This window comes from Vigna unguiculata, chromosome 9, assembly GCF_037176805.1.
Source record: "Vigna unguiculata cultivar grain cowpea cultivar isolate G323 ecotype 2 chromosome 9, ASM3717680v1, whole genome shotgun sequence".
NCBI lineage: Eukaryota > Viridiplantae > Streptophyta > Magnoliopsida > Fabales > Fabaceae > Vigna > Vigna unguiculata.
The window spans coordinates 42,423,575-42,450,524 of NC_140800.1; the positions used below are offsets into that span (position 1 = coordinate 42,423,575).

A 26,950-nucleotide genomic window follows, 5' to 3' on the forward strand; every position below is an offset into this window, starting at 1 on the left:
TTGTGAATAATTGATAGAGTGCTGTAAATAGAAAATTATTAATATAAAAATTATTCTCAATAATTCTGTAGTAATTGAAAAAAAAAAAAACTTCAGAATCTTCTTATTTTAATGTATTTTTAATTTTTATAAGAGTTTTGATTATTATAAATTGAGATGATGGAAATGCAATTTAAATAATTGAAATCAGTAAAATAATTCTATACTTTTCAGGAAAACAATAATTAAATTCAGTGAAGACGAAAAACATTGGCTGTTCATCCCAGTCCTTGAAGACAATATAATGGCATTAACAAAGTTCATAAACTCGCATCATACTTTATTGAAATGATGATGAAAGGGTTATCAGTCATATTTCTGACCTTGACTAAGACTTTGAAAGATATCGATCAGTGATGTCGTTATTCAATTGTGGTTACATGGCATGTGGTGGTGTCGACCAAGGACTAAAAGTAGTCCCTTTTTAATCGCCGCCAAACCAGTGCGATGCTTCCAAAATGAAACAATGACATTCGAAGTCTCAAGGCTGAAGTTACAAAAAAATAATAACGTTTAAAAGGAATAAAATGATAGCATTCACAGAATAAAAGAATGAAAGACTGTGAGACGGATGGCTGAAGTTCAGCATTTTTACATAAATGAAGAAACATCATTTAATTTCTTTGGCCAAGGCTCTGATTACAATTGCATATCTACATAGAATACAACAAAAATGATGAATACAAATAAGATGAGTTACATAATAATAGAAGCAGCACGTCAAAAACTTTTCTGTTATCCTATCTTTAGATAATTAGAGTTTTGCTGGTTTAATTGTAATCATAAGAGAAATTACAAATTAAACCAAGAGAATCATTCTTCCACCTCTGAATGGTAATTAATATCATGAGTACCAAGTGCATCAGTGACGAGACCGATAAATCTGATGACAACTAAGGTTGCTGTCCATTTGAATGGGAAAACATTTCCCACTGGGCTGTGCACTAATTTAATTCCAGAGATCACATATTGAAGCAGAGTTTCAAACGATCTTCCAATTGTAGTGTAGATCAATTATTTCTCATGTAAAATAAGAAACTGGGCACAGGGATATTCGCACAAAAATGCTGGGGGATCAATATCATCAGTATTTATAGCAGGGATTGCCATATCTATGTCTTCAGCAGAAAAAGGAATGCTGCACCAAAAAAATTGAAGGCTAAGAGAGGGGGTCAAAGCTACCCTTGTTTCCAATATATTATAGGTCCTACAAAGAACTACAAAGAACTGATATTGCTGAAAGCAAAGTACCTCATATCATCGTCCAACAAGAAAGAATTAGTTGTCAAACTCTGATTGTCCATGCTCACAATTTCCCTCATTTGATTAACTACCTGTTCACCATATGTAGTTCAGAACTCCAAGGAGACTACCACAACATAAAAGTACTTTAATCAATTCAAAACACAACTTGCCTCGTTGGACACACTCTGGGTTGCATACTTGTCGTCCCAGTACATAGTGCAGATTCGATAAATTTGCCTCACTGTTAATGCCTGTTAGAGTGAACTAGAAATAGGTTAACCCTTCTATAAACAGTATTATTTTCAACAAAAAAGTACAAAAGAGAATATTGCATCAGTGATGCAGGTAAAATAATCAGATATACACGACACAACAAATAGAAGAATAATGAATGACACCTAATTAGGGGCAACTTCCTCCCAACACAGCATTGACAATCCAACTATTACCCAGGTATTGTTATATACGTCTGGCCAAAAAGACACGACATATTTCCTTGAAAGAAACTAATAATTTAAGAAATAAATGTATCAATTATTTTGGAGCAAATATTGACTTTCACATATAGCTATTTTATACCGACATTTCTTCATCTAACTTCGAAAGAATTTTCACTTCAGTCAAATTATTGAATCAATGAAAAACAAAACTAGACACAAGAACCCCCGGGTCATGGTCACAAATTTCTTAATTGCAGGCTCAATTTCTCAGGCATATTCACGAAACAGCAGAACTTAAAATCATTCGAGACGAAAAACTATTCAGTATAAACGAGTGATAAAAGAGATGTTCATTTAGAACAATATAATGTTTATAATACCGGACAAAGATCCTGCCGAATTTCTTCCAAAGATTTTTTTCTCTTCTGATGTATTACCTGTACAATTAAAACAAATGAAAATAAATATAGCATATCAGTGCTATTTGAGAAAAAAGTACAACTATGGTAGTGCTTGTACCAGAAACCCAACAGCTTGCCTTATATAGTTCAGTTCGTGCCAGGATGTTCCTGCATACTAAATTCCAGAAGTACCTAGTTAAACCTTAGAAATAAAATCATGAAGTAATAGCAAGCTCACTTTACCTCCTCCTTTGCATTAACTATCCATTTCTCCAGTTCTGCAAGCCCAGACTTTACATATTCACCATTTGAGAAATTACAACATTCACGTCGCAACAGAAGGCTGAAAGATATTATGGGCAAATTCAATTAAAAATTAGAGAACTGAACTACAGAAAGCAATTCAATAAACAAAGCAAATTACTGATTTGAGGCAACAGAAAAACTTAATCTAGTAAATAGGGGGTTTTACCTATTGAAGAGTGTAATGTTGATGAAGGAAAAAACCTGAGTAACTAGCTTGCGGATGAAAAAGGATGGTACCTGAACACACAGCCTTTGGTAAGGAAAGACTAAGGGAAACAAATAGATCACATTGAATGGTTGATACCTATTGAAACAAACAGCTAAATGCATAACCATGAATTATAACTGCTCATCTATTTTCTAATAGAAATGAGAATTTTATTAAGTATGTTCTCAATATAAAGTGAGTAAAAAAAGCTCTTTAGGTTTCAAAGAATTACAATATTTCAGTTTGCCACATCAAAGCTTTAACTCAAGTTGGCATAACTAAAAAACAGGAAACAATTAAGATATCATAGTGTGTAAAACTTACACATCCCCATTTCATGCAATTTTTACTGAAACATGATTAATTTTTTAGACAAGTAAAGCATTTATAAACATGGAAAAGTAATATATAAAAAGAGAACAACAAAATCTCCAGATAAATATTTTAGACAAGTAAAGCATTTATAAACATGGAAAAGTAATATACAAAGAGAGAACAACAAAATCTCCAGAACTAAGGATGAGGCAGCAACAACAAAAGGAACAAGAAGCATTCATTACCAATCTCTTCAAATACAAGAGACACCCAACTAAAAAGACCTTTAGCAAAACACCGCATAGCCAGATAAACTACTCAATCCCAAAAGATAAGTTGAAGATTGTCAATATTTTGGAAACCAAACTGGTTATTAGACGGGTAAGAGCACCAGTTCAATGTTAAATGAGCTAACTGTGATTGAACCAGTAAAATAAACAATATTTTTCAAATTTACAACATAATATATTAAAAAATGATCAATAAAATACAACATAATCACAACATTAAAAATTAAAAAACACTTTTAAATGCTAAAACTTATATGTTATAACACTAACATTCAAAACTCACACAAAGTAAAATTAAATATGACAATATTTAAGTTCAACAATATCCATTAGCAATAATATAACATCTACAAATAGAAAGTAATTCATATAACTACCAGTCATTATAACATAGCACTCATTGAGGTTGACTTCATATTAAAACATGTTATAGACATTTCTAAAATGAAACCAGTATTTTGAAGAACTACTTAAACTAGTGGAGCCACCAGTTTGCCCGAATGAAGACTGGTTTTACCAGTTCTTGTTCCATTCTTTAACGTAACAACTTTGTGGTTCCTTTGAACAGGATGGTAGGCAAATTCCCAGTTGGTTCAGTTTGGTTTTGATAACCAAGGTTCAAATAAGGAAACCGTTACATCTCTTGTCTCATTGACCAAACAAATGCTTACAAAGACTGGACTGGAAAAAATAGCGCAGATCAGATAGTGACAAACAAATTAATAAATATCATACATGATTTACACGCATTCTGCTCATGAGTGAATCCAAAAATTTGATGATGTTGTCCCATTGAGCAACAGGTGATTGCAGAGGAAGCCCACCAGGAGATTTAGATGATTTTCCACCTAGCATCCGACCGGTTTTAGGTGCCTAAAAAGTATCATATACAATAAGAAACATGATTACGCAAAGTATCATTATTAAAGCTTGACAGAAACAAAAGCACTTTCCCACTTAGTGAGATTTGAGGACATGAATCATACAACACTTTATGTTCTACCATAAATAAAGTCCACAGAAACTGGCACTTGTATAGTGATGCTATAACATTCATTTTTTGCTATAAATATATATATATATATATATATATATATATATATATAGCAGCTGTCCAAAGTAAACAATCTCCAAGGCAGTAACATCATCAATGCAAATAATGGGTGAAATTGGTTATCACTAGGCTAAACAAAGGCATCTCTCCCAGTCTCAACCATTCCAAAGGTTGTTTCAATTCTCCCGTTTCAATACATCACAATAGCCACAAGAAAAGAAGTTAACCATCAAAATCAAAGTGTTTCCTTGAACAAGCAAATAAAACACCCTTCAATAAACAAAATTGTTTCTTTGTACAAGAAAAGTAGCCACAAGAAGTTAACCATCAAAGTGAACTTTGTTTCCTTGTGAAAGCAAAGAAGAACAACTCTTCAATTATCAGAAATGTTTATTTGCATTGCTCTATAAACTCTAATCCTAAATATGGAACTTAAATTGCAACTAAAGTAATGAAATAAAGTCAAACAGCCATTATGCAATGATGCTAAACAGAAGAAAATAATAGATTGAAAAAAAGTGCAAACATGAAGTGTATGAAGCAAAGTCTAAATCAATGCAAAGCATATAATAGATTTCATTAGTTTGGACTTCATCATGTCCGTACTTCATAACATTAAAAAATAGTGGTGTGGAGAAGCCTGTGCCGGCTACAAGGATTACTGTAGCAAAGCAGTTTAGTGTCAGCTGTCATGGACCAAATGGCAGTTGTAGCAGTGCTATAGTGCTGCTGTGTTGATTCCAAAGAAAAACTCTGAACTAGGGCGTTTTGGGGTGGGCTACTTTTTGGGACTTCAATTTCAAGAAAAAGAAAAATTAGAACTGTATAGTAGAGATATTTTGATGACTTGAATTTAGAAGATGATGATAAATAATTTCCATTCAAGGAATCTTGTATTTGACTTATGCTGGGATTTACCAGTATGCTTTAAGACACTCATGGCTTTTCAATAATTTTGAGGAACTTTTATCATTTTTTAGATTTTAAAGGTAGAGTATACATAATATAAACTATATAAAAATTTTAAGACTAGCGGGTACAGCACAATAACACATTCAGGGCTGGGCACCTCGAACTATTATCCAGGATTTAAAACTTAATAGTACAATATAACCAAGAATAAAACAACAACGATGCACAAAATATTACTCGGCAAGTTTAGTGAAACATTGCTTGAATCCCCAAAAATATCAGTTAGGACCACCTGAATACATGATGCCAGAAGTGGAGAAAGCTCCTTTTTCAAATTATCACGTATAAGGCCAAAAATCTTCTCTACACAAGCAGTAAGCTGTTGTTTAAAAAGAATAGCTGGATATCTTGCTTCCACATGTACTGTACTATCTTCATATCCAATAAGCTTCAATGGAGACCTCAGCTTCTGAAAAATGGCATCAAATCAAACTGAATAAAGAGGTAGATAAAGAAAGCAGGTGCTCGGAGACCACCAGCTAGAGTGAAATGCAAAATCTGAAGGGAAAACAAAAACATGGCGACAAAGCCAAATAAATCAACAGATAAAAACATTGCAACAGTCAACACAACCTTTAAATGAATCCAGTGATTTCTATTTATATAATTCAAAGAATAATCAGTGATTGTATGTTGAAGATTTATAAACATTTATAAACAATGAAAAATAGGTTGTTCTCAACTTTCTGCATTGTTGAGCTTTCTCTTAGCACCCGATAAGCAAAGCTTGTTAAAAGAGGAATCTTTAGAAGAAAGAAAATGCCAGGAATAAGGGTTTGAAAAGTGTTGATAAGGTTGAAGATAGTACAATACTACACGATCATTCAATGACTCTGTTCTGCAAAGAATCATGGCACAAGACCAGTACTGGGACGGACATTAGCAGAATCATGGCCCAAGACCAGTACTTGGAAGAAAACTGGTAGTAGGTAGTGTTCTAAAGCAAAATGATAATTCAGTTTGACAAGTGTCCATGTTCAGAGCAGTTCGGAAAACAAGTTCAAGTGGAACTTTAGAGATTTAATAAAAAACCATTGATGTATCTTCACCTAACTGTCTGAGATTTTGGGAAAGTTGGTTAATGACATGGGGTATACTTGAACTATGGAAGGAATTAAAAATTATTTTACTGAGTAATATTTTCATTACCTCTATTTGTAAATCAAACTCTCTAGAATAAGGAAATAAAATATTGTTAAATAAATAGGAAGATTCAAAAAATAATTTTCTCCTCATTACTATGGAAATATTGAAGATATTCTTATCCTAATAATATTAATCCTCTATTTACAATAGGTTTTTCAGATTATTGTTCAGTGGCTGAGAGGAGGTAGCAATGTAAATAGGGGGTAAAACTATGAGCAGCACTTACAGAGTGCACCATGCCTTATTTTATTCAATGCAGCACAGAGTACTATGTGGAATGCTAACCGTACAACTTCTGCCAATCTAGACATTGGAATTTATAATCTCAATAAATCTCTTTTTACGCTTCTTATTGCAGGCAAAAAGAAGTCCCACACTGGCTGCCAAACAATTGAAGTGTGGTTGATATTAACATGGTATTAAGTTTTAAAATGGAATCTTTTTTTATCAGCCTATGACATCAAAGCCATATGGCCCATTTTGAGGTGATCTCCATGGTTGTCATTGTAACTAACATGCATTGTCTAGTCTGGCAGGCTTTAGTGGATGCTGAAATTACTTACAAAAATATGCTTAAAAGATCGATAAAAGAAAACAGCCACTACATCCAAACATTAATAATTTATGAGTTCATAACACAATAGATTATTAAAATTTATAATATTATTCAAATGTTTGAACCAAGTCAATCATCACCAATAAAATACAAGAAAATTTATGATGCACAAGTGAGGGAGAAAAATCTGATATCAGTGTACAAACTTGACTTGATAACTCACATGTCCTATTCGGCTGGTCAAGCCAGATGATCTGGCGTAACGTTGAGCCGTGGCTGTTAAAAACCCATTTGAATGCAAGTTCCTTTGCAAGAGGCATAGAAGTGCAGATGTATTGGACAGCCAATATGGCAAGACAGTGTCATCATCTCTAACCTGAAATAGATGACACTCCACTCCAATGAATAAATCTCACTGAAAACTACAGAAGCAAGCTACAATCCAAATACAGTACTGTTACCTTTAGGACATCATTAATTCCATCCACAATGTAATCAAATATGGCCGTGCGCTCAGATTCAAAGGCATGCCAATGATGAAGACATTTGTATATGATACAAGCTGCCAGAGGTTTACCATTTTTGAACCCCAAATCCTCTTTAATACACCTAGAGAGGAGTTCATTGTTATCCTGCACAACATATAGTATCAATAAGCCTACAGGGCACACTGTAGAGTGAATCCTAGCTGCTTTTTCCTTGTGGTAACAAACAATTACAGTATTGTGGACAAGCCAAGAAAGAAACAGCCAATCAGTCCCAATCCCAGTAGATTAAACCAACAAGTTTAAGCTGAACAAGGAAATTGTCAACGGACAATGACAATAGTTGCAGTTATGATGTGCCCCGGCCCGCTTCACCTTCTTGCTAAATTAAAAAAATAAGCAATGGCAATCTCTCTCCCTGATTGCCACGTCCGAGAATTTAGAAATAAATATTACATGAGTATACTGTATACAGAGTAGTTCTTAACTGCTTTCTTTAGAGTAGTTTGTTACAAGTTAGTTATATTGTGTACAGCTATCTTTTAAAGCAACCATCTGAAATTCGAAAACAAGAGGCTGAAGCACAAATAATACCTGGAGCCTCTCTGCCGTTAGTTTTGATCTACGAGGGTCTGAGAAACTTCCATGTGTAAAAGGGGAAATAAGTTTTGTAGGTGTGGGCGATTCCTGCATCAAATTGGAGCCAATGAAAAACAACTATAATTGTGCTCAGTAATAATTTTCAACAGAAGCCAATAATGCAGCATCTTACAAATATGGGCTTTTGCTCAGTGCGGGGAGCTATTGCATTTGAGTGTTTCTGTTTCACAAAGCAAATTAAATAGATATGTCACAATGCCCCAATCAAATTTTTTTGCAACATTTGAAACATTTATATACTGGCTATAGGGGAAACGGAAACCCAAAGATACAATTTCTGTAAATGATAATTGATATCAACATCAATTTGCATGAGGAAACTTACTTCTGAAAATGACTTTGTTAAACCTCGATGGTTACTCTTAGGAGATACAGTTAAGGCTTTCTGACGAAGCACATGATTTTCATCCTCTAAAGTAAATAGCTTTTCCTGGAGGCTATATTAAAATTAAATACAAGTAGGAAAATCAGAATTATAAACAAATATAAGTAAACTACTGCACAATATTAAATTTTTAACAAGAATCAAACTCTAATAAAGGAAAGAAAAATCCATTGAAAGGGGAAGACAAGATCCAGCAACTTTGGCACCTGAATTAAATCAATCTGCAAAATAGGAGAAATGAAAGCAGAACAGGCACCTTTTCACATCTTGCCCAAGTTGAGAACACTTGTTTTCAAACTCCCTCATTTTCTGAATGGTTTTGTCTTGGTCTTTCCGAGCACTAACAAGCTCAAGCTCCAAAGCCATGCTCTTCTTTTCAAAAGCATCCAGTGAACCCTACACATATCAGATAAGCAATCTATATAACATAATTTATTAGACAAATCACACACACAAAAAAAAGTGAGGCATGAAAATGTCATTACCCATTTGTTTTAAAAGCATATACTATTAAACGAATGGAACTCATATGTAACACATTACTTCAAGCAAGAGCCCTGTGAGATTTTAGCATACACAGGTCACAAACAGACAACACCTCATGCTGAAACTGGAATTAATACATCATTCAGAAGAATGGAGACTGGAGACAAAGACCACATATCCCATATGTTTAATTTGTTGGGAAAAACATTTAAATGGTTATGTAGATAACGAGAGTACCAACACAGCATCCGGGTGGGGAACTTATAGAAACCGGGTCAGAAACTCATAAACATGAAAGAAAACTCAAACAAACGAAACTGAGAATTTGGTATACAGATTTCAGAATTATTACAGAAACACATTTGGCACTTCGAGGGTCCAGAAACCTCCCACTGTTCACTAATTTTCTTTTCACCCCCTCAAAACCTCAAAACACACCTAGACATACAAGCTTCCCAACTACAAAACTACTTACAAATTTTACAGCTCTTTTAATTAAAAGAAACTGTATTTTCCTTTTCCCTTGTTTCTTCTTTAATAGACCTTTGTAAAAGGAGGTGGATGTATCCTAACAGGAACAATCCAATCTGAATGCAAATTAATCAAGAAGGAAAAAGAAAACTACAAAAATTTGTAGCAGAACCCAATTCATGCCCTATTTTGAACACGTTTTCGTTTACGTAGAACAGATGTTAAAGTAGATATGAACCAAACAAAAAATATTATAATAGGCTGCATGAAGATGTTGCAGCCAGGAAAAGCATGTACCATCCAACTAGTTTTCTACTACTAAGTAAAAAGACTTACCATAAAAAAATAAAAAATAAAAACTGTTTTCCCTTAGTCCATGTTCAACACATAAGCCTAAAACCTGAAGACAAACCATGTAAAACCACCTTTTTCACAATCAATGAACCCAAAAGTCAAGTGGAACATTTCATCCTACATTGTCCCATGCGAGACATGAGACGTAAAACCAAAACAATTCCACGCACTTTGGCTTTAAATTAAAAAATCCAAACTCAATGTTTACCCACGTTGTTTACCCAGCCAAATCATACTACAAACTGTCTATTCAAATATTTAATTTGTCTTGTCAGGTGCGCTCTTTACCAGTAACCCATCTTCAAATTTCAAATCAATCCCACCTCTTCGATACCCATTCTTAATTTCTGCAATTTATGACACGAGCCTGCACTAGAGAAGTGAATAGGTTACCACATATTTTGGGGACTTTTATTCTAGCCCTCATCAGTCTTTGGGTAGATTATGCAAATTTTCTAAATATGTCAAGCCAAAATCTTATTAGAAGCTTATTAAGTTCAAAAGTTTAGGCTTGAATGTCATCCCAAAAGCCTTTTGGACCTATCAGATTATAACAATATTGTTATATTAAATTTTTACTACAATTTGGAATTATATACGTAATAGTCTATTTAAAGACTTAAAGACGACCGGCCTATAAATAAGATTAATCAGCTTAGGTATGCATGTCACCTTATTTAATAGGTTTTACTAAAACTAAATAGAGCTTTTTAATAGGCTTTCTGGCCAAGCAACGCCTCAAAACAAGATTTATATAAGGTAAACAGGTCTTAGGCCTTTTAATTGGGGTAACAGGCCTAGCTCGGGCCCTGTAAAGCATAGCGCATCCAATATGTACCCCAAATTTGCATACATCATGCCAATTAAAAGGATAGCTTCTTGCAGTTAAACAATGAAGAGTAAATTTGTAATGTAATTCAAGCTAGCTTCAGGATGCAGAAATAGAAAATCTTGCCATATAAATTGAATGGTAAGAATAATTGAAGCACCTTTAATTGAGCATTTTCCTTTCGCACTTCATCCATTGCAACTAGCTCTCTTTCTAAAGAAGATTTTTCCTTTAGTGATAACTGCAACTGATTTTCCAAAACTGCATTTCTGTTGCACTCATTAATTGTTGCAAGTTTAGCAGCATCTAATTCAAGATTCAGAGCCTCCACCATCTGCTGTAATTTGAAAATCTCAACATGCTTAACCTCTTCATTAGAAATCTGCATGACAATGAAGAAAACAATATCATAAGTTTCCTAAATCTCATCTCTATAAATCAAACTTCATATTTAATGTAATCGAATGAACTGATGGTCATACATACTATTTGTCTAAAATCCACATATCACAAATTAAATTAAATGGCAGAAATTTAAAAACATAACCAATAATTTATAGTAAAAACTGACAATCCAGTATAAGGACACTTGTATATTTTCATTAAAGAAATTATTATTAGTTATAAAGATAAAGCAACAAAAAGACGGATGAAAAGAAATTCCAATACCAGAAAATAAAAGCAAGAAATACACAAATCAGGATTGAAAACATGAATTATTAATTTAATTTTTGAATTGTGAATCATATTTGCCTCAAATCATAAGACAGAAACAATGAAAAATAGTTTAAAATATATCATTTAGTGTTAAATCTCGTAATTTAAAACTATGACAACAATTTAGCCATTAATGAAAAACCCTTAACACAATAACCAGCTGCACTCAGACGAAAATTTACTGCATGTCCCAACTAAATGCGAGTTCATCCAGAGAACAATACACAGTGTGGACATTCCACTTTATGTGTAATCTATTAAGCGTGCTAGTAGCACAAACTTTCCAACATATACTATACAATTACCTGAAATTTATTAGAAACACGACATTTCAAGTGAGACTTGTAAACCAGAAAGTGAAACGCATTATACTACAAGTTACAACAAATTTCATCGATTGGAAAGGAGGTATAAGGACATGTTGGAAAGGGAAGGGAGCATTAAACTCAGCTGCTAGCATGTCTTGCAATCTATTATTAAGAACAATACCATGTTCTGCTTAGCATTCTTCTTTCCCACATAGAAGCGACATAAAAATACTGCATGAAACCCTTGAATCAGTAAAAGAAAAATGTATAGCCAAAGTGGACATGGAGTGAAGGTAATTGTTTGAAGCCTCCCGTTTCAAACAAATGAGGGAGGGTAACTAGTATACAAAATTCCAGAGAGGGATGCAAACACATAAACAAAAGAATCAAATAAATTGTATTTACCACCACTCACTTCAGTTCCCTTTAGAAAAATATAAGATAGACATTCATATGAATGCATCCTTGTATGTCATGTGCACAGCAAAGGAACATATTATATCTGTACAATACATTATATAGAGATGGACCTAGAGCCATATATTGAAAATACAGCCAACACTCCCCCTCAATTTGGTGCATATGATGTGATGCACCAATGTTACAAATATAATCAATTATATGACAACGCAATGATGTGGTGAAGACATCTGTCAACTGATCATTAGAGTTAACAAAATGAGAAGTAATGTCTCTAGATATAATCTTTTCATGAATGAAGTGACAATCCATCTTAGCATGATTGGTTCTCTCGAAAGGCAGCTTTGCAATCACAAACGAGCAAAATCCCCTTACTTAGAATACTAATAACAACATTCCAATGTCCTATACATGTCGACCTTAGAAAATAACTTACCACAGTGACCACAAAAAAGATGTAAGGATGAGTGCCTCTGAGGTAGTTTAGTCTCCTAATGGAAATTACAATTCCATTGTCAGCTTGTGCTTCCCCAATTCCCAACCCAAGAAGTATCTAAGTTTGTCAAGGTCTTTTGTCTAAAAAAGATGTTATTTCTAAAAAGACATGAGAAATGTACCTATAAAAAATTTCATCAACAAAGGGTCTTTGGAAACTATTTAAGACCATACAAAAACTTGCAAAGATGACATACCAGACCAAAAAACTCTCTTGAACAACAAAACTAGGATGTTGCAAATTTCATCCAGCCAATTAGGCACGACAATGAGAGGATGCCGGAAATTAGAAAGAGACATGGTTTTTTGAAGGAAAAAATGGCACCGGTGGACATCCCTCCGAAGAGCAATGATTTCAAACTAGGCTATGATACCATGTATAAATATATGATAGATAATCTTATGAATGAATCTTTGTGTGTCATGAGCAAAACAAAGATACAAACCACAGATATGCCATGAGAATAATTATTAGCAAATGAGACAACAATACCAATGTATGTAGCAGAAACAATAGTACACTACAAAATCTCAAATCATTTGACTCCCAAAATAAAAAACATATTCATGACATTAGCAGAAGGAAAACTTAATAGAATGTGATGCAGCAACAAAACATCATGTCACAAAATACTTATCCGTATGCATGAACCAAATCTGAACACATCCACACCAAAACATCTCTTCTTTTTTGGATGTAATACCCTAATTTTTTTCTCAAGATGCAAACGCCATGTAAGCTCTTCCAATTGTTTCTCAAGTTTATTCTTAGCTAAACGCAGGGCTCCAGCTTCATTAGCCTCCTAAAAAAGATAATTAAAAAAATTAAGGTAGTGAGAACAACTTCTAATGCATTTTACCCTCCCATGGATAAAAGAAAGAAACCCTTACTTGCTTAAGTCTACGAAGCTCTCTTTTTGCTTGTCTGCATCGCCAAAGGCATTGTATTGCTACTATTGAATTTTGATGTTTTAGGAATGCAGATCGAACCTTGCACATCCTCCAATAGGCCTATGTATGGAAGTTACACATTATAAACAAAATACAACATAACCAATTCAAAGGGAACAATAGAAAGAAAATAATGCATTATCATATATAAACATGCATAATTACACACAAGCATAATTCAATGCTGGAAACATAATATACAAAATTAAAACTCATTCAAATGAAGAACATGCAATTGCTTTGACATTTTAAAGGTCATGTTACTACTCCACCTCTTTTGTAAAATACCTGAACGTAAGTGGCAGCTTTGTGCTCCTTTCTATGCAAGAACCTTTGTCGGGTTGTGAAACCACGAACATTGGATTGTACAATAATAGCACAATAACCCAATTTCACATAAGCATGTCTCATCAAACACATACGGGTGTATTTTTGGATGGAAATAGCTGCTGCTGTCTCCCGCTTAGAAGCATATATCTTTCGGCTAATGCAACCTTGTAAGAACAAAAGCTGACAACTAATTATAAAAATGGCAACCAATACATTTACTGATAAGATTCCTCTAAAGTGAGGTGTACTTTGAAGAAAAAGTGTACCTATAACCATTGATTAGAAAATCAACTCTTGAGATCATGAACCAACTCATGGACATGTAAAAAAATAATAAAGATATGAAAACCACCACCGTTGATTTTCTATTTAATATTCATAGATTTTCTATTTAATATTCATAAAAGACATGGTGATAGCTGTTGCTGCTGCACCTTCCTCACTTTAGAGGACCTAACATCCTACAAACATTTTACAGATTTTAAATTACATGACATATGCCTGCAATAAATACTATCATTGAGTTCACGAAGTTTGAGACTAGCCAATGGCCAATGCAATACAAATCAAGCGTTATTTTAAGCTGGAAAGGAATGCATTATGCTCCATAAGAAATAACATCTGAGAAACATTTTAGTTAAACATAAACAAAGCTGACCTCTGCAGCATGCTTGAAGAGAAAGTGTAGCAGCACGAATTGAGATGAAATCCCTGCGAGCAATAAACATTCGCAGTTGACGCTGAATACATTTTGCAGCATTGTCCAAAACTTCTGCACGTCTAGAGTCTAAAATGCAAATTTGACCGGCCCTGAGAAATACTTTGGTCCTACCTAACTGAACAGTAACAAAGATTAAAAAGTAATTAAAGAATGACCAACATAAATTTATTTGAGCTTCAAACCCAGAGCTGCACAACGACAGTATGCACAGTCCCAAAGAAGCACACCTGAAAATTCTCAAGCTTTAACTTTTGCAATATTTTCAGAGTTACAGCTTTATCATCGTAACTGTCAGCACAAAAATTGTAACCAAACATTGATGAGAAGTGAAAAAATTACCTAGTAAGAAACTTGAATTGCTGCAATTGCATTCACATAATTAAAATTTCATGTATACTAATACAAACAATCCAATAGTGAGAGATAATAGATATAACGATGAAAAGGAAAAATAAAAAATTTAAATAAGATGTAAAATCAACTTGCTTTTAGTTTCTCAATTGGTTCAGTAAAACTACCAATAAAATTGGACATATCACCACCAACATTTTTATAACCAGACCAAGTTCTCTATTTCAAGCACATAATAGAGCAAGCCCACGATATGGCCAAGTTAATAACTAGACAAAATTTTGAACCAATTGTTAACCAAACAAACCAGCCAATCTAGGAAAAATTAGCAGAAGTAATCCCAGTTTTATGGGAGTAATTTAAAGCTTCTCATCACTTTAAAAAAATGAAATTAGTAAAGAACCATGTAAGTATACAGTTAAACTGAGTCAATCCATAAAATTAAAAAATAAAATCACCTTCCATCCATAAATTCGGGAGCTATTAATCCAAAGCGATCTACAAACTCTGAGTAAATCCTTCGAGTGGGGTAACCTGCCAGACTTATTCTAACAGCCTCAAGGACACCCTAAATAAAATACAGTAATGGAAGAAATGTTAATAAATGTGACCATACTAGGAAGTAAATTTAGACAAGACAAAACAAGATAATTATGGCAGCCTTGTCAGTATGAAAAACTGAATCAAACCCACTGCAATTTTTGTATGCATGAAAGCATGTAGATGCAATTTCAAATCAGACACTTCAGCAGATTGAGGGATGGAAGGGATGAGATTCGAGTTTCCATGAGAAATTATTAAACAGATTGCAAGAAAGGTCAGGGTTCACTGCAAGAAAGTTCAGATCCCATCATAAAGAACTTTCAAGAGAGAAATAAACTAATAATGGAGTTCTTCATTTCAATCGACCCACTGAAAACCTAATGCTTTGGGAGCATTTATACCGGCCGCCTTCATTGGTACAGCTATACTAACGATGATAACAGACTTAACAAACTATGAGAAACTGAGAATATTTTGTTTATTAACAGTGATAACTGTAATATTTTGCCTATAATCTAATAAGTGTGATTGAAAACCTTTCAAATTTGAGTAGGAAAAAAAACTATATCAAGTTTAATCAGGCAGACTTAGAGAAGATCTTTGGGAAATTCAACGCACTAACACGCAAAAGATATTCACCACCTTGAAAAGGAAAAACCATAAAAGTAACTTGATCTTGTACCCTACAGTAACATTGGTAAAAACAACTCCTTTGACTGAGTCATTACTAAACAGAAGGAAACAAATTCAATAATTGGCATACTGGCAATATGTTTCTCTACGACTTTAGGTGAACAACAAATAGTAAAGAAGTTCAAACATTTAACTACTGACCCCACAACGTAATTGGTGTATGACACTAGTATTCTCAAACTTTTGTGGTCGATTCAAAGAACTTGGCTTGACACAACGAATGTAATGAGGTTCTGTTGTGTTAAGTGTTTCCATGAGTGCTTGCAGTTGTTGCTGAAGTCCCCATCCACCAATGTCACATACAGGAAAAGAAACAGAAAAGGATCAACATCACAAAATTAATGTCCAAATAATTAATCACAGTATTTGTTCATAATAATGATTCCCCTTAAATTCAGTAACTCACAAAAGCAAATAGATAATCACACCTTAAATCTGGAAGCCACAGAAGAAAACTTGTATGATGACCTTGAAGATTCCTCTGTTAGCAAAGGAAAAAGAGCCGACACGAATGGCAACTTTGAAGGGGATAATAGATTACAATGTTCTAACACTACATAATCACGATTTTTGTCTAAGAACGTCTCTGTATGGTAGGTGACCTGCATAAAAGTATTAGATAATAGACCACCAAGATAATTCATTTTCAAAACAAGATAAAGAACTGAAACCTTAAATTACCTTTCCAGCATAATGAGAAAGGGTAAAATCTGTTTCTGAAAACTTCTCCTTTTCTAACCTAGGGTGTGACAGGAAGTGTTTAAACAACTTGGTAGAGAATGTTTCATGCGTTGATTTTGGAAACATGCTGAAAGTAGACAAATGCAGGATTAAAGATAATTTGCAAGTGGGTAACACATAATTATAGACCAATTTGGGTTAAAAAAAAATCAAATTATACCAAGCTTCATCTAACAGAGCAATGACCCCAATGGGTTTCTGCAAAAGAATGCATCAAGTACATGAGAAACTGAAATCAAGAGAGAAAAAAAAATGATTCGTACATAACTATGTGAATGCAACAGAAATTAATTCCCAAATGTTGCTACACAGTTTTCATTTGATATAATTAAATTATGTGAACCCTAATATGCAGATCTTACCAACTAGTCCCAAAAGAACCCAATCCAATACTTATTCCCAACATTATGTCAAAATCATATATATGTTAGATTCAAACATTAGACCAAAAGCATAGAATAAGACAAAAAGGAATTGATATAATGTGGTCTAGTTAAGTAGTTGTTTTCTGTTTCAGAGAACTAATCTACTTATCACCTGTGTCCTAGGGCTGATTGGCATATGTTGTAACTGACAAGTTATTCAGGCTTACCACTTTAGTAGCATAGGTACTTCTGATTCTCTGTAAATAAAGACTAGTCATTTTAATTCAGTTTTTTCTCTCATCAATAAAATTGGAATTCTTCTCTTTTCATGATTGGTGAATCAATTTCCAATATTTTGTAATGCAAATTCTATTCAAATTCAGTATTGCAGCCCACAGAAATAAAGTGACAAAATACATAGCTTATTCACAATACTTTATCCATCAATGTCATAGAAAAAATATTATCCTTGCATCATATTACGCATTAAACAATCAATGGTGCATGAGAACATAGAATCAGAAAACCTCAATCAAAAGAAATGATTTAGCAAAAACCTTTTCAATCAAATCTAAAACATCTTGGTTGTCTATAAATTCAATGTAGCTCCAGTTAATTTCTTCTTTGGTGTATTCCTCCTGCTCCATCTTGAAAACATGCTGGAAGAAATTACAAGCAGCAAACAAGTTAAAATAAAATTTTTAAAAATAAAAGAAACTAACATTTGCATTAAGACACCAAGGCATTGCTTTTGGATAAATAATTGAGTAGCTTCTAATTAGCCAACTAGTATGTTTAACAAAAAAACAAGCTACTAAAGGTGTTTCATTTGAAGCTTTTTCAAAATATTTATACACTTAAAATCTCAAATTTCATAAGTAGAAGACTCTTTTGGCCAATTGCGTATAGGATATGATAGGACACGTGATCCTATTTTGGTTTTAGAATTGTTTGGCACACCAACAAAATATTATTACATTATCCTACAATATATGACAGTCTATGCATTACTGCATACAATCTGTGGGCCAACCCAGCCCAAAATGTAGAGCTGTCCCATAAAATTGTTGAACCTTACAATGGATCAAAATTGACAACACGGCCCACTCAGGCCCAACCTGTCGGGCTGCCTATCAGTCCATCCATCTTACTCAACCTTACAGTCCTGTCCAGCCCAGCCCAACTCTCTCTGTCACTCATTCTCGCTCAGCCTTCCTCTCCTCCTCACTCAATGCTCCCTCTTACTTAGTCAAACTCACTCACCCTCTCATCTCATTTGAAAACCAATAACACTAACAAAGCTACTGCACATCCACTCCGCTGTATACCACCACCACAACAACATTCCACAATGATAATGATGAGTGACCTTCTTCCACAAGCAATGATCTGCTGCAAGGGACGACCTTCCCTCCACCCTGTGACAGGCTCCACGTGCAGCCTCTGCAAAGACAGGCTCCCCTTGTTTGCAACTTCCTTCTTCCATTATCTTTCGGTTGTCTAAACCTACTTTTTTAAATGTAAGTGGATTGATCCCTTTAACCCTGGGCGGGGAGACTAGGATAGACCTTTTTCTGTTTTTTCAGGTTGACCCTGCGACCTTAGCCAGACAAATCAAACTAGTCTGTATTGACAACCCAGGTACACACACTCATTTATTCATAGAAAATTTGCAAATTAATATATATTACTAATTAACATTTTTAAAACTAAATTAAATAAATACTATTATAACATTTATCATATATAGATACAGATGTTTCTTTTTCATCTTTTGCTTAAAATTTTATTAAAATCTCAAATGTTCACTTTGTTATTTATCTTAGTTATTTTCTTACACAAATTTTCCGAATTTAATAAAACAAAACTAAGTATAAAATTTAAAAAGAATATTAAAGATATCTTTTTTATGATTTCTATAACTTCAAAAAGAATAAAAAGATATGAAAAGATATAATATTATATCAAATTAATTTTTTTTAAATACTGTGAAATTATGATGAAAGAGCAATATTGTCATACACACATGTATATTTTTTTCATATCACAATATACTTTGATCCACCTTAAACATAACATAGAGTAACATATATATTATTTGGTGCGCATCAACATTGAAATAGTTTACGAGTTTGTCACACACTCTTATTCTATCATACTCGCAATTAACTATTACATCCTATCATATTTTATCTCATCCAGAGGACCAAACAAGACCCCATAAAAGTAGCATACGACTCATGTTGCAAGATATTGGATGACTTTGTTTGTTCTTATTTTTAAACAAGTACTTTGTTTAACAAAATAAGCAGAACACCTACTTTTTATGTGTTTGTCTAATCTGTCTACTTTTAAAATAAGTTGTTTTCGGCTTTTTAAATAAGCAAATCCTATCTATTTCTAAAAAAGTGATTATTTCAAAAGAAAATATTTTAGAAACACTCATTTTTTCCAATACTATCCCTTTTAGTGTCTAAAAATGTTACCTTTTATTGTTCCCTTAATCAATACCCTCATTCCCAATCAATATATGAGCGTACTCAATTTTTCTATGAAATATACCATACTAAAAATAATGATGATGATAATAATAATAATAATAATAATTTATGCATTCAGTTTTTAATTTTTAATTATGTATACACTCTCATTCTTTCATCCATATTATATATATATATATATATATATATATATATATATATATATATATATATATATATATATATCAACTGGTTGATTGATGATCATACCAAAAACATTCAGCTTTTGACTCTAGCTTTTCAGCTTTGAACTAATTATACCAAACAAAACCACTAACTTCGATAAAAGAAATTTGCATACCTGATTAAAATGTTGCTGAAGCTTTTCATTTGCAAAATTGATGCAGAATTGCTCAAAACTGTTGAAATGAATATAATAGGATCAACCACAAGAATGAAACCAAAAAACTTACAAATTAAAATAAAAGCAGCAGAAAATACAATTTAATAATAAAAACTCAACAGGGAAAATAAACCAACAATAGATGGTACAACAATTCATTTTTTCTATCAATGGAAATGCGAAAATTTACAAGAATGCTATATACAAGTGGCAAAGTATTCACAAATCACTAAAATGATATTCACAAATCATTTTTTCTACCAAGATATATTTCAACAATTCAAATGCACAGTTAACCCACTCACTTCAACTTTCCACTGTGCATATAACCTCAAAAAAATAAAATATACCCTAAGAGATATTTAATTCACAACAAATTACCTATTATCCTTAAAACATTCAAAACCATAAATATCCAAAACTCCTATTTGCATCTGGGAATTGATATCTTGGCCCACGGAACTATTGATCTTATCAACAAGCCTGATAGAGTAACAAATAATTAGTATTCACCCTAATATGCTCATGATAAAAATATGTTTATCAATTCTGCATTGAAGGCAAGCATACCAATCAAATAAACGAGCATAGACAGTTTTTGCCAAAGCATCCCGACCAGCAACAGCAGCATTACAATCAAGAGCTTTGACAATATTTCCTTCTCGGGTTTGTATTGAACGCGTACATAATGTTGCAAGAAGTAGGTCCAAATCACACCTAGATATGGAAAATTTGTAGACATTCCATTAAGTTTAACGAAAAGGACAAAAAGTGAAAACTTACATTAAATCATGTCTAGTCATTACATGTTAAGGAAAATATATAAGTAACCAATCATCCATCTCATTTTGTTATTTTTTTATCTTTTTTCACAAAGATACAAGATAACTCCACAAGTAGCAGCAACCTGTTCAGACAGAAATCCAATCTCTCACAGGCTAGAGAAACCAAATTAATCTAAAGCTTTGTCTCCTTCTCTGACGTACAAATTCTGAAGACTTAATAATACTACCTATCTTAGCAAAGTCAATACTCAACAGTAGTTGAAAACTGTATTCACTAACACCTTGGCATTTCATAATCACTGTTGCACTAATGAGCAATCGTAAAAAACTTTATTACCCCTTAATTTCCCTGTCTGTTCACGCACCCTACATAGTCATATTATCAAAATCTTACTTGTAGAAATATCATGAACATTTAAAAAATAAATTAACTTGAAAGCCAAATGCAAATGTAGTTATCTCAGCCGAGTAAAATAATTCATGTAAGTTGAATAATGTTCCTAACAAAAATCACCTACCTGAAAAGATTGGCAGCCATCTGCAAATGAAATCTTGATTTATCATCTTTTAGTACTGATGAGTCATGCTCTTTACCAGGAGAAAATTCAATGTTTCCCAAATGTAAAATTGCAGCCAAGGTGCAAAATATGGCTTCCTGACAATAAAAACAAAGGATAACTGTAAGGGTAGCATATCAACAAAACTAATCAAGATAGAAACGAAGAAAGCAAACACTAGTCGGTAGCATCATCAAACCTGATCCTCATGACTTATGCCAACAATATCCATTGCTCTTCTCGTTTTCATGTACTCTTCAGCACTGTTTATGCCATCTAATTCATAGACTTTACTTTGATTCAAATAGTGGAAGTGACGTGGATGTCCCAACTTATACTTCTCTACATCCTAAAAATAAGGCATTCCAATAAAAAAAGTATAACAATAACATGATATACTGAAAACAGTAGCCCGCACATGCACAATGCAAAATGTTGCTGTACGCTGGATATTACACCTAAATATATAATTGAATAAAGACTTCACAATGGACTGCATACCCTTTCAGATGCACACAACTGATAAAAGCAGTGATAATTTCGTTCTGGATCTGTTATCTGTACTACTCGTGATCTTTCTAGCAAGTAAGTTCTAATTGCAGCACCAGATATTCTACCATTTGAATCAAATTGAATTTCAACAAACTTCCCAAAACGGCTGCATTCAGGAAAATAGAAATAATGAGGCAATGACCAAGAAAATTTTGAATAAAAGAATATTTGACGTCCTAAACTACTGTTTCATTAAAATGTAAAACCCTGTTAAAACATCCATAACATAGAGCCTGATTATTCATCATATGCACATAATTAAAAATATAATATTATCTCACAAAACTGACAAACTTACGTAGTATTCTTCCACTTTACGCACTTAAACCTCAGACTTTATCTCAAATATGAATATCACAATTCCTAAATGTAGTCCTTCTGAATCTAATTCTCAGGAAATACACAAGGAAAAAAATTCTATGATGTCACAGAATTCTCTTCTCACTTGTATATTTTTAGATTTTACACAACAATGGTGCAGTCTGTGGGTGTAAACAAGTCAAACTGAGCAGAGCCAAGAACTAGACGCAACTTAAGAAAAAATTGTGGCTCAAGCTTGGCTTATTTATTTAAATGAGCCTTATTAAGAGCTGGACTTGTTTAAGAATAATAAAACTTGGATTTGGCATTTTTTTTAACTCGTTTATGACATAAATATTTAACCTGCGAAAACCTACTTTCAATTACTTTTAACTTATCAGTTTATTAAGCAGAACATTTAGTGCTAGATAATAATCTAAATACAAAATGTACTAACATGTGGTATGATATTGTCAAAATCAAATCTATGTAATTATAATTTGTTTATGATAGACACTCACATGAACTATTCATAATGTTAGTTTATCTATACCTCAAGTGCATTCTCCATTCACTATGCTAGTAAAGTCGAGTCTTTAAATAACTGCCATTCCATGAAATGGCAATTTTTAGGTACAAACTATGTTTCTAATAAGTCAACAATGGTTTGGATGGATGGACAGTAGATTAAATAGACAAGATTTGTCTTCAAATAGCATTCTTTAGGAGATTAAAAGATAAGAAAATATCAAAAGACAAGAAAAATTATAGGCTTATTTCTTAAATCAAAGTGGAAAGTGAAAAATTAGAGATTGGCAGAAGGTGTATATACAAACTATAAAGAACCAAGTTTACCTTGAATTGTCATTCCTAACAGTCCTTGCATTGCCAAATGCCTCTAAGAGTGGATTCGACTGAATCAAGAAAAAATGTTCAATCAGCATTCCTTATTGATGACTAAATGGAAGGGAAGGTATAAGTAAAATAATTCTCAAATTCATGATCAATGGACTTAAGAGTTAGCCTACTTCAAGAACTTGTTGTTCAACTGTTCTGTCATCACCAGCAGCACGCCCACCAACAAAGGTAAGATATTGCATAATCAATTTTGTAGTCTCTGTTTTCCCTGCACCACTTTCACCACTAACCAAGATAGATTGGCTTTGACCTCCATTCATCATAGCTCTATATCATGCCGAACAAAAAACTCACTACTCGCAACATGAAAAGGCAAGGAGTAAATATGACCAAAAAAAAGGAAGTAATGGGCAAGACCAAATACGTACTAACCTATAAGAAGCATCAGCAACAGCATATACATGTGGACTAAGCTCACCAAATGGAGTTCCCTTATACTGCTCCATCATATGAATATCATACAGATGAGGAAGCTTTGTGAATGGATTAACAGCTATTAAAATGCTCCCTGTATAAGTCTAAGAGAGAAAAACAAGTCACTGGAAAAAGCATAAAATAGTACACAATGCAATGTAAAGGATAGGCATAATAGTCCTTGCAAAATATATATAAATATATGTGTGTGGGTGTGTCTGCACGAATATTGATCAATAAATTTATAAACATATCAAGTAAATGCTAATTTTTTCATCAGTATTGGCTACTTGAACAAGCACTGCACCTCCAATATACTACTGTAAAAGCCCTCAAACGAAAACACTGATTATTTACCTTCATACATTAAAATATGGTGGCAACAAAGCCCACGTCAGCTTATCATAAATATTTATGTTCAAATACCAGCAGATTGGGAAGTGGCTAGGGACAATAGTTGCATACCCAAATGCAATTTTGACAGTAATAATGAGAGTTTGATTGTCATGAATGGTCAATGTAAGAAATGTTATACTATTTCTCAATAAAAAATCATCATTGGGGGGTGAATGTTAAAAGAGTTATTTTAAAGGTATGACATATCAGTGCTAAAAATGTTAGTTATTGGGAAAGATGGCAAACTTATCATATGTGACAGTTTGCAATTGAATGATCGTGTGCGAGTGTACAAATTACTTACCATACGCAGCAATACGTGATTAGATGACAATGTAAAAAAATTTACACTCAAGGCGTTTCAATTAAAATCTAACGAAAAATCCTACATTGATAGCATTGTACAGAAAATTGAATATCATTTCACTAATATGGTAATCCCCTAATGCCAACTCGGCTCACCAAAAGCCATTGGACCTTTTCAATTTCACACAGCGCAATAACACAACTACGAACTCATGCTCATCTCGTCATTAAACATATAAAGATTAAGAACACGAAAACAAAAAAATAAATAAAAAAATAACCCCTAACTGTCCATCTTCTTACGAATAAATCACTTCACTAAAACTCACATAGATATCATTTAGCGCATATCTCCTGCGGAGATTGTACAACACTCCTGGCTCATTCAAGTAAGCCAACCTCGTCATATCTTCCACTCCACCATGCTCATCTTCGTCCGCGTCCCTGGGAAACACGTTCTGCGAAAGAGCAATAACCTGCAGCAACAACAACACACCTCCCAAATTCATCATCCAAATTATGCACCGGCATTCACAATGGCAAGAAGAATAAATTAGACAGAAACAAAACCCTCACCTTATTGCCAGAAACAGTGGCAACGGTAACATTGTTTCCTGAAGATTCGACTACTTCAGCTGGAATCCACGCCAAATCCCTGTCGTGAACCCAAACCTTAGTGCCATGGCGCAGACTCATGATTGGTTCCTGCAAAGGGGAAAAATAAGTGGAAAGTGAAACCCTAGAGAAGGTGGAGAGTGAGAGGTAGTACTTACAGGCATGAGGTTGAGGTAGTTCTCTTCTGTTCTGCTGAAAAGTGTGGTTCCCGCCCTATGGGGTGAGGACTATGAGTCAAAAATGGCGAACTGTACGCTATTTATATCGTATTCGACACGTCACCACCGTACACAGTTTGGGCTTGTAGTTTTCTTCCTCTTTTAACTCGCGGTTTCGCTTTACCGTATCATCCGCTTCTTTCTTTTAGATATATTTCCCATGGCTGCACCAAATTACGTTACAGTTTTAAATTAGATCGATTCTTATTATGATCTCACAAGTAACTTCCATTTTTTTAAGCATTAATGATATTTATTTTCCCATGATCATGTTTTTCCACAATTTGAATTCCATATCTTAACTTTCACAATTTCTGTTATAATTTAACCTTTGTAAAATTATTATTTTCACAGTCCTGATTTTTTTAAATTAATAATAATATACAATGCGGAAAAATACAATCGTAAACCATAACACATGATTGTTTATTTATTTTTATGATACTCACCTTCAAATTTTACGAACAATGTGTTTCTTACTAATTTACAATATACTTTTACGACTTTTTATACATTGCTATAGCTTACCCCTCAAAGCTTAATATATGTATTTAAATCGACTGTAAAAAAATCAAAGATACCTTTGACATACGATTGCGATATATATATATATATATATTTAAATTGTTCATACTAACATGTTTTATTTCTCCACAAATCATTTTTATTTTTATTTTTTTGCCATAATCAAATTTAAAAAAGAATAATATTAGAACACACATTATTAGGAATTTTGAACGCCATGGCATTCAGGTATTTATCTTCTTCGGTAGACTACTAATTTCTAAATTTGATTCTTTATTATTTTCAATAGAAAGTACTATTTATTCATTTTATTTTTATTTAATAACATATAATAAAAATACTCTAATAAACACAGTCTTCCTACCATACACTTGATTTTTCATTTTTAAAAATCATTTTTAAAGTAAAACAAATGGCATTGGCATCAACGTATAAAGGAAGCAAAGGACAATTTTCATCTCTTCCTTCAGTTATGTTTCTCCTTTGCTTTACGCTTCAATCCTTTAATAATTTTAACCTTTTACTCCACTTGTTATTAGTTTGGTAAGAGAAATAAATTCATTGAAACAAAAATTCATGCATCATTTTCAATACAGTTTTTATTTACTGTAAAAGTACAACATCAATTCATAAATTTTTACCCGAATTAATTCGTAAAACTAATCTCTATCTTTAGAAGCTTTACTATGATTCTTGATAATGTAATCTATGATTGAAGTGCTTTTTACTTACGTTTATTTTGTTTACATAAACGTAATTGAATTCAATTACAGAAAATAAAAATACATTCTATCCTTTAAGAAAAGTTAGACGAATAACCTGCATGGAAATATCCTTCAGTATTTGACAGAATTGTCCATTAATCAAACGATAAAAGAATGTAATTTGGGGTTCCCCGTTCTCATTGGCAAGTATTAGGAATAAAATATTATGTAGGAAAAAAAAAAGTATAAAGATTAATTTAGGCCTCTGGAGAAAACATTCATAAGAGTATATAGAATTTGTAAAGTAAAATTAACTTGTATAAAATTAAAAACCAAATTTTAGAAAACTAATAAAATGTAACATTTTCAATTTAACTTGTATACAAAAGTAATTTTAACTTGAAAAAAAAATGATTTTGTTTTCTTTCCTGTTATTTCCTTTTAAAAATATTAATAGAAAGATGTCTCCAATTTAAAAATATAGTTAGATTACATCATCG

General features: G+C 33.0%; 1 protein-coding gene across 5 annotated transcripts; it reads right to left on the minus strand.

Annotated features, from left to right (window-relative positions):
• Positions 1-611: 611 nt before the first annotated feature.
• On the minus strand, positions 612-25,333 carry LOC114163206 (myosin-15-like). 5 transcript variants are annotated; one of them, XM_085666947.1, is made up of 41 exons: positions 25,162-25,331; positions 24,965-25,093; positions 24,718-24,864; positions 23,645-23,790; positions 23,383-23,539; positions 23,210-23,268; positions 22,004-22,160; positions 21,702-21,851; positions 21,464-21,600; positions 20,731-20,877; positions 20,542-20,643; positions 20,119-20,176; positions 17,835-17,936; positions 17,073-17,110; positions 16,853-16,979; positions 16,600-16,773; positions 16,313-16,444; positions 15,394-15,503; positions 14,812-14,872; positions 14,522-14,699; positions 13,822-14,027; positions 13,474-13,593; positions 13,287-13,385; positions 12,524-12,578; positions 11,849-11,898; positions 10,803-11,024; positions 8,759-8,898; positions 8,443-8,554; positions 8,230-8,277; positions 8,052-8,144; positions 7,434-7,604; positions 7,196-7,348; positions 5,503-5,679; positions 3,980-4,117; positions 2,598-2,668; positions 2,369-2,468; positions 2,244-2,300; positions 2,105-2,161; positions 1,455-1,535; positions 1,291-1,373; positions 612-1,198 (listed from the first exon to the last, which is right to left on the minus strand). In XM_085666947.1, the coding sequence occupies exons 1-41, from the start codon at positions 25,165-25,167 to the stop codon at positions 1,054-1,056; spliced, it is 4,695 nt and encodes a 1,564-aa protein (XP_085523073.1). In that variant the 5' UTR covers positions 25,168-25,331; the 3' UTR covers positions 612-1,053. The 5 variants fall into 5 exon arrangements, 4 of the variants coding, with proteins under 4 accessions (XP_085523073.1, XP_027903169.2, XP_085523074.1 ...); XM_028047368.2 differs by having other exon boundaries at positions 612-1,177; positions 25,162-25,328; XM_085666948.1 differs by lacking the exons at positions 11,849-11,898; positions 12,524-12,578 and having other exon boundaries at positions 25,162-25,329.
• Positions 25,334-26,950: the final 1,617 nt, after the last annotated feature.

Bases quoted from the DNA above. Each gene is read 5' to 3' on its own strand.
- LOC114163206 (XM_085666947.1), bottom strand. The intron at 16,774-16,852 runs GTAATTTAAGGT...ACTTTTATGCAG, and splicing joins TTTCTCATTATGCTGGAAAG to GTCACCTACCATACAGAGAC. The intron at 8,278-8,442 runs GTAAGTTTCCTC...TTTGTGAAACAG, and splicing joins TAACAAAGTCATTTTCAGAA to AAACACTCAAATGCAATAGC.